Here is a 12,083-nt window from a genome sequence, read left to right as displayed (position 1 = left end):
ATTGCTAATACTATCACACTGTTGCGCATGAGAGGATAGTAGACAGTTTACATTGATTGAAACAGGCAACACACCACTCACTGGTCTCCTCTCTACCAGATTTTACACGTGTTTGTGAAAATTGCAACGACGAGGACACACGCGATTGAAACGAATTTTGTACCATTGATTGGGTACGATACACATGTTGTCCCACAATAATGTATGCACTACTTGATCCTGAATATCTCTTTGTTTAAAACACATAAAAATGAAAAGTTTTCGTGCCATATGCATTAACCCTTTCATCATTAAAAAATGTATTGCTTATATTTGAAAAATTTTCAGAGTGAAATTTTTAATTTTAAAATGATTTCATCGGGATGGCAATTATGAAAAAATATTAGAAATCGGTACCAAAACGCATTTAGTCTTCTGACAAGGAAAACCATTAAATATCGCACATAAGTTTTCAACAGATCATTTGATGATGGCTTTTACATACCACACACCAATGTTTTCTACATTCCATGAGGTTTTTGGGGCATATACTTCCTGCCACATTCAAATTATGTAGGCCGGCCGGTGTGGCCGAGCGGTTCTAGGCGCTACAGTCTGGAACCGCGCGACCGCTTCGGTCGCAGGTTCGAATCCTGCCTCGGGCTTGGAATTGTGTGATGTCCTTAGGTTAGTTAGGTTTAAGTAGTTCTAAGTTCTAGGGGACTGATGACCTCAGCAGTTAAGTCCCATAGTGCTCAGAGCCATTTGAACCAAATTATGTATAAACCAGTAGAAATGCTAAGGTCTCAAAACAATATCTATGATGTATACGAATACACAGTTAGTTACTTCAAACATTCTTGGAATGGGGAAGATAGTGATTTGATCTGATTTTCGTGAAACAGATGCACTGTGGCACCTATACACACACACCGCCCCGTTTGACTGCTCACAGCCTTCTATATATCCATCGCGTGGTCCGTAGTATTTTTCTTCAAGTTCCGAAAGCATCTCGCTACATCGTAACACCGGACAGATAAGAGATATAGACGTCTCAACGCTCAAAATTGCTTATTACTTCAGTGGGACACATGGATCCCATCAACCGCGAGAAGGTTAAGCCACAGTTCACACTGAAACGATGCAATATGCTATGTGACACGTTGCAGTAGAGGTCGCGTGACGTGATGCCTATCGGAGCGTCACATTGGGATGATATAGCATGTCATACGATATGCGAGAGACTCATTATACAAAAAGCCACAAGACAGCACAAATCACGTTTCTCTTTCACTTTCAGTTGCAATCATTAGCTTTTCTGAAGAGGGCGTTATTGTGGCTTATCATTATTTCAAGCTCAAAAAATTGAGAAAGAAGAAGTATGGTGCACTCCACAAGGCTGTACACATCAAAGCTAGTTCGGCTGTGGTTTCCCGTGAGCTCTCTCAGCACGAAAAATTCCACAAATTTTACCGAATAAGTCTAAGAAGTTTCCACTTTTTGGAGCAACTGTTATCACCGACACAAATTTGCTATTTGTCCTGCAGAGCAGTCACACAATACAGTAACTTAAGTTGGCGATAGTGTGTGAATGACGTTAAAAATCCACCACGAAAAATTTATTTTTTGTAAGGGCACTTAGTATAGTACTTTCTTCAACGTATTACATATACAGGGTGGTCCATTGATAGTGAACGGACCAAATATCTCACGAAATAAGCATCAAGCGAAAAAACCACAAAGAACGAAACTCGTCTAGCTTGAAGGGGGAAACCAGATAGCGCTATGGTTGGCCCGCTATATGCCGCTGCCACAGGTCAAACGGATGCCGACTGCGTTTTTTAAAATAGGAACCCCCATTTTTTATTACATATTCGTGTAGTACGTAAAGAAATATGAATGTTATAGTTGGACCACTTTTTTCTCTTCATGATAGATGGCGCTGTAATAGTCACAAACGTATAAGTACGTGGTATCACGTAACATTCCGCCAGAGCGAGCGGTATTTGCTTCGTGATACATTACTCGTGTTAAAATGGACCGTTTACCAATTGCGGAAAAGGTCGATATCGTGTTGATGTATGGCTCTTGTCATCAAAATCCCCAACGGGCGTGTGCTACGTATGCTGCTCGGTATCCTGGACGACATCATCCAAGTGTTCGGACCGTTCGCCGGATAGTTACGTTATTTAAAGAAACAGGAAGTGTTCAGCCACATGGGAAACGTCAACCACGACCTGCAGCAAATGATGATGCCCAAGTAGGAATTGTAGCTGCTGTCGCGGCTAATCTGCACATCAGTAGCAGATAAATTGCGCGAGAATCGGGAATCTCAAAAACGTCGGTGTTGAGAGTGCTACATCAACATCGATTGCACCCGTACCATATTTCTATGCACCAGAAATTGCATGTTGACGACTTTGAACGTCGTGTACAGTTCTGCCACTGGGCACAAGAGAAATTACGGGACGATGACAGATTTTTTGCATGCGTTCTATTTAGCGACTAAGCGTCATTCACCAACAGCGATAACGTAAACCGGCATAATATGCATTATTGGGCAACGGAAAATCCACGATGGCTGCGACAAGTGGAACATCAGCGACCTTGGCGGCATTATGGGAGGAAGGATAACTGGCCCCCTTTATCGATGGCACTCTAAATGGTGCAATGTATGCTGATTTCCTTCCTACGTAATGTTACTAACGAGATTACTGCCTCACAGATTTTTCTGCGATTGTGTGTACACCTGAAACACTGCATCACCAGCTTCGGTGTCTGTTGAAAGTTACCCAGTGACTAGTCCAGGTTTGAAATCACTGCTTTCCTGACCAACCCATTCCGCTTTTATCGCCTCCCTATGGTCAACACAATACGCCCCACCTCCTTTTATACTGGTGGGCCCGTCTCTTGTGGCATTTAATAGTAAAAAATGGCTCTGAGCACTTTGGGACTGAAAGTGTGAGGTCATCAGTCCCCTAGAACTTAGAACGACTTAAACCTAACTAACATAAGGACGTAACACACATCCATGCCCAAAACAGGATTGGAACCGGCGACCGTAGCAGTCGCCCGGTTCCGGTCTGAATCGCCTAGAACCGCTCGGCCACCGCGGCCGGCATTTAATAGTCATTTTCGCATCACATAGGAGTGATTGAATAGTTTTAATCAAATAGCGTGTATTCTAATTTCGAGATAAATTCTTCACTTCGAAAGGTATTCTTAAGTTTTATTGATGTCGTGTCATGTGGTATGAACTTTTTATGACTCATCATATTCGACAAAGAATTTCTTCTTAATTATAGATATTTTTGCAATTTCTTTCCGTTACTTTATGGAAATGAGTTTACATCAAATGTGTCAGTACCAAATTTTTACGTGATTGCGACTGCTGGAAGACGCAGCAAACCATTCGCAAGCAATGGTGGAACATTTCGCCGTCTATGTAACGTGCTTCGTCAAGTAAGCGACTGTCGATCTGGAAAACTGACCTATTTGCTGACTGAGCAGAGAGCCCCCTCCTAAAAGACTTAAACTAAACGTACGAAAAGAGTTGTAGACCAATAATGGTCCCTGGCTTCCGGCCACACGACTTGGACCGACCCCCGTACAGAAGGAAGAGCGAGGCAGTGTCCGGAAAATTCGGGAGCAGTTGGCTGCGCGAGTTGGTCGCTGTAATTCAGAAGCACCCGCTGGGTCTAGCTAGCTGGCTCTCTGCACTAATGAAGCTCTTCCTCTGAGTACTTGTAGGAAATAGAGCGGTACGAAATATGGGAGGGCTGCAATTAGCGATTTATGACCCCGATCACTTGAGAGAGTAAAATTCTATGGCTCTTGTCGCCAACTCGTGGCAGTGGGGAGGACTAGGCGAATTATCATCCGACATTCTCTTTGTAGTCGCCCGGGAATTTTTCTAGCTGGGTGTGGGTGTGCCATTCGCAGGGTACTAACTTTTCTAGGTCAATAATTTCTGCCCTGCGTTGCCTCATTAGGAAGAGTAAAACCTGTTCTAACTTTGAGGACGAACTGACAGCGTTGATGTCGTTGGAAGCAAACATATCCGTAATTTGCAGAGCGAATGTATAAAATTTTTTGATCACAACTGATGTTAAGTGACAGAAATTTGGAGCTGATCTCTCTCTCTCTCCTTCTCCCCCCCCCCCCCCCCCTCCTTCTCTTTCTCTGTCTATCTATCTGAACATACAGCAGTGATCACTCCTTCCTAGGTTTCCAGTGGTATAAGCGCGCACAAAATGCCGTGGCCGCTAGATGCGCAGTCGGCTGGGGAAGCGTGGCGAGAGCGGAAGTGGTGGGGGTCGCTCAGAGCGCTGTAGGGAAATGTCGAGTGTTTGAGAGGAAGTGCCGTTCTAAACTGAAGCCTACGCTTACATTTCTTGTAAATATTAAGTGGGGCCCGTTTGCGCCGACACTTGCATGGCGACCATTCAAAAAGATCTACTGTCACCTCTGCTTTAGTTCGTATCTAAAAGGAATTCCACCAAAAATGCAGCGACGTATTTTCGCCTGGCTTGTTAACCACTTGCAACTTTCAGAGAAGCGTAATGAGTGGCGAATATTGAGTAAAACCTACACATTTCTCTGGTTACAATGTCAAAAACTGCTTATTTTGCCGAAACACAGCGGAGTTTACACACTCTCACCTAACTAATATGTTGTGGAGACACAACTGCAAGGGAGTTCTGAAACATTGGTTTATTACGAGGAGAGAGGAACTGAGGTTCAAAATGTCTCTGAGCACTATGGGACTTAACAGCTGAGGTCATCAGTCCCCTAGAACTTAGAACTACTTAAACCTAACTAACCTAAGGACATCACACACATCCATGCCTGAGGCAGGATTCGAACCTGCGACCGTAGCGGTCGCGCGGTTCCAGACTGAAGCGCCTAGAACCGCTCGGCCACACAGGCCGGCAATAACTGAGGAAAACTAAAGTCAGTACCTTATGAAAAAGCACATCCTCGGTAAAAAAAAAAACTACTGTCGTCACATATGCTGTTCCAAAACCCACAGCATTTCTCATTTCCACCACCTATCGACGCCCCTTAAAAGTTTCATTCTTTCACAGAAAAAGTGTGCAGTTACTGGAATAACACGGTAGATAATGAAGTTTTATATAATAACGATATGGTAAAATAACTCCTCTTTGCGTGACATCATCTGCCAAAATCTCAGTTCGATTTATGAAATAGTTTACGAAATATGATGAATGTTGTGGATATTTCACTCTGGCTTTATTGCTGGCGCGGCGCGATCGTAAATGAGTGTGCTACATCAGATCAATTTTCGGGAGATTGGTGACAAATAGACACCTCTACCCAAGTCTAAAAAAATGTTAGCTAAATTTCATAAGCCGGCCGAAGTGGCCGTGCGGTTAAAGGCGCTGCAGTCTGGAACCGCAACACCGCTACGGTCGCAGGTTCGAATCCTGCCTCGGGCATGGATGTTTGTGATGTCCTTAGGTTAGTTAGGTTTAACTAGTTCTAAGTTCTAGGGGACTAATGACCTCAGCACTTGAGTCCCATAGTGCTCAGAGCCATTTGAACCTAAATTTCATACGCAACAACATATTATGCCGGCCAGGGTGGTCTCGCGGTTCTAGGCGCGCAGTCCGGAACCGCGCGACTGCTACGGTCGCAGGTTCGAATCCTGCCTCGGGCATGGATGTATGTGATGTCCTTAGGTTAGTTAGGTTTAAGTAGTTCTAAGTTCTAGGGGACTGATGACCACAGATGTTAAGTCCCATAGTTCTCAGAGCCATTTGAACCATTTTTTTGAACATATTATGTAATATGCACCAAACGCAAAATCATAGCGACCTCTATTTTTCATTGCACACTTTTCCGAATTTCGTGCTGTGTCTTAGTTTCACTTATATATCATAATAACAATGACCATTAACGAAATGATGGGTACATCAACATGAAGCTGAAACATAAAACTATAAGCAAAGCAAAAATGAAACTTTTTTACCGAATAGTTTCAGTAAAATAGTTTCTGTCATCGCTGACCGGCCGAAAGATGGAAAACAGTTAGCTGCCTCGCTTTCGAACAAACGAATGAACTCGTCCAGCGCGTTGGACGAAAACCGGTCACTATGCGTCGGGCGCGAGCTATATGTGGCACCAGCTTTCTAGGCATAGGTGACACTGTTGCCGTAAATTACGGAAGCACGCGAGTACTTGAATACCCCTGTCAAGTATCATTTAGCATAAACTAACACCAGACAAAATTCATGCCTCAATATGCATTTTATCAGTCAGAACAGGCATAACACCTTGTGTCTTTCACACCACAATGAAGTCTCAATGTGAGAGATTATGCACCGGTACAATTCTGGCGGTGTGGAGTTGGTGTGATAGCGCCAGAGATGTCTGATATCGGATTCACATCAGCCCAATTTGGGAACTAGTACTCATCATTGTGTCCTTGTGGACAGAGAGTTATCCTGCTGGAAGATGCCATCTTACAGCATGAAAGGATGGAATTGGTCCACAATGATGCTCACATAGTTCACAGTTGTCGTCGTGTCTTTGAGTACTGTCACAGCTCACACGAAAGCCCTGGAAAACTGAGAGTCACCTTTCATAGCATAATACTTCCCCCTATGAACTGCGCCCGTGGCGTGGTGCAAATTTCCACCAGCTGTTGGCGTTTCCTGACACGGCCACCGACCTAGTGTAACAACAAACATGATTCATAAGGTCAGGCGGCACGTCTCCATTGATCCGCGGTACAATCTCGAAGTTCCAAAAGGCCGTGCCCACTGCAGTCATAACTGGTTTGCCATTCGAGCAGCATGGGGATACGTAGGAGTGTTCTGTTGTTCGGTCCCTCGTTCAACAATATGCGCTGCGCGATGTGTTCCAAAACACTTGCGCCTGCACCAGGATGCTGCCCTGTCGTCAGGAATAATGTGAGTACCGCAGAATGTAGGGAGTAGTGGGCATGCCTCTGATGGAAACGAAATTACATTTCTAATTTTGCCAACAACAATGTGAATTAGTGTTCTCAAATGGAGATTGTGAAGTCAGTGTGATATAGAAGAATGGGATAAAATAAAAATATACTCATAGCAACAGAAAGAATTTCATCAGTTATTCAGTTCAACAGGAACCCACAATGTTGAGTCCATATTTTAACGCAAGGATGTACCCCTAGAGACAACTGGAGGCAACAACGAGATAATGAAGATAAGTAAAAATTTTTTCTTTTGTATATCTTACGCCTCTCGAAACTTTTGAAAATGGTGAAGAGACTAAGAGAATTTTAACAGTGATGTGTGGGAGGGTAAGTTTCAATGTGAAAGTTACTTTGATCTTTAACATTTCCACATCAGTGTACTTCAGCTAGTATAGTGTGCTTACCACAGTTATCCAACCAGGCTTCGTAAGAAAGAATGAGAAACACGAAAATAAACGTCACCTAGAGCTACAGAGGAAGAGCGCCGCCTGGGCTGCTGGGTACTCACTTGTCCTCGGTGAGGAACTTGTCGCCGTCGCTCTCGACGCACTCGCCCTTGGTCTCGATGTGCGTCGCGTTGAGCGTGATGAGGTGCGGCACCCCCGACTGGAACCATCTGCCGGCCCATTGCTTGGGGAACTGGCAGCGCCCCGACACGCCGGCTGCAACACACGAGCGAAGTGGTACCGTCAGCAACGCTACACGGGGCAGCGGGCTGTGTGCTGCGGCGTAGCATACTCTTAAGGGGCGCCCGTTAGCGCCATGCACAAGGCATAGAATACCCATATTCTGTTCATGTGTAAAACAGACAAATTCTCAGTTATAAACATTGCAGTGTTTTGGAAAAGACTAATCCGATTGTGAAGAATAAAAAGCCGCTGAATTTCATGGGTGACTGGAATGCAGTTGGGGGGGGGGGGGGGGGGGGGGGGAAGAACTAGAAGGAAAGGATACAGGAGAATATGCTCTTGGAACAAAAGGAGAAAGACTAATTGAGTTCTGTAATAAATTCCAGGTAGTAATACCGAATACTCTGCTCAAGAATCATAAGGAGGTATACTTGGAAAAGACCAGATGATACGGAAGATTTCAGTTAGATTACACCATGGTCAGGGAGAGATTCCGAACTTAGTTACTGAATTCTAGGACGTGCCCAGGAGCAGATAAAGACCCAGTCCACAATACAGTAGTGATGAAGAGTAGGCTGAAGTACTAGAGATTAGTCAGGAAGAATCAATACGCAAATATTAAGGGATGACGAGACACGTTTGAAGTTCTCTAAGGCTATGGATACAGCAATAAAGAATAGCACTGTGGGTAGTAAAGTTGAAACGGGAATGAACATGTCTAAAAACAGCAATCACAGAAGTTGGAAAGAAAAACATTGGCGCAGACAAGGTAACTGCGAAGAAACCATGGGTAACAGAAGAAATATTTCAGTTGATCGATGAAAGAAGGAAGTACGGAAATGTTCAGGAAATACAGAAATACAAGTCGCTGAGGATTTGAAGTAAATAGGGAGTGCAGGGAAGATGAGATGAAATGGTTGCATGAAAAATGTGAAGAATCCGAAAAAGAAATGACTGTCGGAAGGACTGACTCGGAATATAAGAAAGTCAAAATAACCTACGATGACATTAAAAATGAAATAGTTAACATTAAGGAGTGCAACGGGAATTCATCTGTTAAACGTAGAGGAGAGAGCGGATAGGTGGAAAGGCCTCTATGAGGGGGAAGATTTGTCTGATGTGATAGAAGAAACAAGAGTCGATTTAAAGAGATAGTGATCCAGTATTGGAATCAGAATTTAAGAGAGCTTTGGAGGAGTTAAGATCAAATAACGTAGAAGGCATAGATAAAATTCCATGGAATTTCTAAAAATCATTGGGATTAGCGGCAACAAAACGAATATTCAAGTTGGTGTGTAGAGTGAATCAGTCAGGCGACATACCATCTGACTTTCGGAAAAATACCATACAAACAATTCCGAAGACTGCAAGAGCTGACAAGTGCGAAAATTACCGCACAAGAAGCTAACGGCTCAAGTTGCTGACAAGAATAATAAACAGAAGAACGGAGAAGGAAATTGGGAATGTGCTAGATGACAGTTAATTTGGCTTTACAAGAGGTAAAGGACCAGAACGATAATTCTAACGTTGCGGTTGATAATGGAAGCACGACTAAAGAAAAAACGAGACACTCTCACAGGATTTGTCGACCTGGAAAAAGCGTTCGACATTGCAAAATGCTGCAAGATGTTCGAAATTCTGAGAAAAATAGGGGTAAGCTGTAGGGTGAGACATGTAATATACAAGAGCCAAGAGGGAATAATAAGAGTGGTCGATCAAGATTAAAAGGGTGCAAGACAAAGATATAGTCTTTACTCCCTGCTGTTCAATCTGTACATCGAAGAAACAATGATGGAAATAAAAGAAAGGTTCAGGAGTGGAGTTAAAATTCAAGATGAAAGGATATCAATGATACGATTCGCTGATCACATTGCTATCCTGAGTGAAAGTGAACAAGAATTACATGATATACTGAGTGGAATGAACAATCTCATGAGTACACAATATGGACTGAGAGTAAATCGAAGAAAGACGGAAGTAATGAGAAGTAGCAGAAATGAGAACAGCGAGAAACTTAACAATAGGATTTATGGTCACGAAGTAGATGAAGTTAAACAATTCTGCTACCTAGACAGCAAAATAACCAATGACGGACGGAGCAAGGAGGATATTAAAAGCAGACTAGCATTAGCAAAAAGGGCAGTCCAGGTCACGAGAAGTCTACTAGTATCAAATACAGGCCTCAATTTGAGAAAGAAATGTTTGAGAATGTACATCTGGAGCACGTCATTGTATGGTAATGAAACACGGACTTTGGGAAAACTGGAACAGAAGAGAATCGAAGAATTTGAGATGTGGTGCTACAGGCAAATGCTGAAAATTAGGTGGATTGATGAAGTAAGGAGGCTCTGGACAGAATCGGAGAGGGAAGGAATATGTGGAAAACACTGACAAAGAGAAGGGACAGGATGACAGGACATCTCTTAAGACATTGGGGGAATGAATTCTATAGTACTCGAGGTAGCTGTAGAAGGTAATAATTGTAGAGGAAGACAGAGATTGGAATACAGCCAGCAAATAATTGAGGACGTAGGCTGCAAGTGATACTCTGAGATGAAGAAGTTACAAAGGAGAGGAATTTGTGGCGGGCCGCATTAAACTCAAACGCATGACTCAAAAAAAAAAAAAAAAAAAAAAAAAAAAAAAAAAAAAGTTGTTTCAAAAAGAAAATTTGATTCCAATATCTCAGTAATTAATATGCACTATCTAAACAAAGGTGATTAATTTGGGGTGTGTTCACCCTTCGCATTTATGAAGATTGTCCTCGGCTTGGGACACTTTCGATGAGGTGTTTGAATATTTGTGGAGGAATGACAGCCCATTCATCCTAGAGAGTCGAAACCAAAGCAGGTAAATTGGACGCTTGGATCAGGAGCAGAATCGTCGTTCTGATTCATCCCGAAGGTGTTCCATTGGATCAGATATGGGCAGGTCAGTCCATTTCAGGAAATTTATTGACCACAGCCCATTGCCTAGTAGACGTTGCTTTATGACAGGGTCTGGGGAGCTTGGTAGCCAGTGGAAGTGTTTAAATTGAGAAGAGTGTCTCTGGAGACACTCTGTAGCATTACTAGACGTGTGGGATGTCGCATTGTCCTGCTGGAATTGTCCAATGCCGTCGGAATGCACAATGAAAATGAATGGATGCAGGTGATCAGACAGGTTGCTTACGTACGTGTCACCTGTCAGAGTCGTGGACGTATCGGGGGTCCTGAATCACTCCAACTGCACACGCCTAATACCATTACAGAGCCTCCACCAGCTTGAACAGTCCCCTGCTGAAACGCAGGATCCACGGATCCATGAGGTTGTCACCATACCCGTACACGTCCATCCGCTCGACACAATTTGAAACGAGACTCGTCCGACCAGGCAACGTATTTCCAATTATCAATAGTCCAATGTCGGTGTTGACGGGCCCACGCGAGGCGTAAAGCTTTGTGTCGTGCAGTCATCAAGGGTACACGAGTGGGTCTCCAGCTCCGAAGCCCATACTGATGATGCTTCGTTGAATGGTTTGCACGCTGACACTTGTTGATGGCCCAGCACTGGAATCTGCAGCAATTTGCGGAAGGGTTACACTTCTGTCACCGTTGACTCGTTCTTGCAGGATCTTTTTCCGGTCGGAGCGATGTCGGAGATCTGATGTTTTACCGGATTCCTGATATTCACGTAACACACGTGAAATGTCGTACGGGAAAATTCCCACTTCATCGCGATCTAGGAGATGCTGTGTCCCATCGTTCGTGCGCCGACTATAACACCACGTTCAAACTTACTTACAGCTTGATAACATACCATAGTAGCAGCAGTAACCGATCTAACAACTGCGCCAGATACTTGTCTTATATAGGTGTTGCCGACCACAGAACCGTATTCCTCCTGTTTACATATCTCTGTATTTGAATACGCATGCCTATACCAGTTCCTTTGGCCCTTCCGCGTATTCTTTCTACGTATTCAAGTGTGGTTGTACTTTTCTGACTTCCCTTACGCCATTTATCTGGAACTATTTCACGGCCTCGTTTAGATAAAGCCCCCCATATGTTCGTGGTGGAGAATGAAGGAGACGAGTCACAGTAGACCTTTACGAGCTACTAATAAATTTCGATTGACGTCAAACCTTCTCACAGAAAAAAATTAATGCCTTACGATACTCGATTTTCCTCCACTTCCGAGCATTCACGCATCACACCTTGTTCAGACATACGCGTACAGGAAACTACTAGAGAAAAAGACAAGCAATTTGTTTTTCTTTATTGTTATTTCATCCCCCTCGGAAGGGGGTACGATTTCCGGTCTTCAGTTAAAATCTTTAAAATATAAATTAAAACGAGAAAAATATCATTGACAGAGGGAGAATTCTACAGATGTCGTAAAAGCGATGAAAAGGTGAATTTTGTTGGTGTTTACATGACATTAAACGGTTATTTGATTTTATTATTTTCCTAAATTAAAAACAAAAGACTAAAAGGTAAATATTAAGCAACATT

At 43.3% G+C, this 12,083-nt stretch overlaps 1 protein-coding gene across 1 annotated transcript in view; it reads right to left on the bottom strand.

The window, feature by feature from the left end:
• Nucleotides 1-12,083, bottom strand: part of LOC124712253 — a 113,146-nt gene that overhangs the window by 77,111 nt on the left and 23,952 nt on the right. Inside the window, exon 2 of the mRNA XM_047242548.1 lies at nt 7,470-7,750. Coding sequence (XP_047098504.1) covers nt 7,470-7,750 — 281 coding nt within the window. The remainder of the gene's footprint in view (nt 1-7,469; nt 7,751-12,083) is intronic.

The sequence above is a fragment of the Schistocerca piceifrons genome, chromosome 8 (genome assembly GCF_021461385.2).
Source record: "Schistocerca piceifrons isolate TAMUIC-IGC-003096 chromosome 8, iqSchPice1.1, whole genome shotgun sequence".
In the NCBI taxonomy this organism is placed as follows: Eukaryota; Metazoa; Arthropoda; class Insecta; order Orthoptera; family Acrididae; genus Schistocerca; species Schistocerca piceifrons.
Note: the sequence above shows the minus strand (reverse complement) of the source record. Positions and strands in the feature narration are given on the sequence as shown.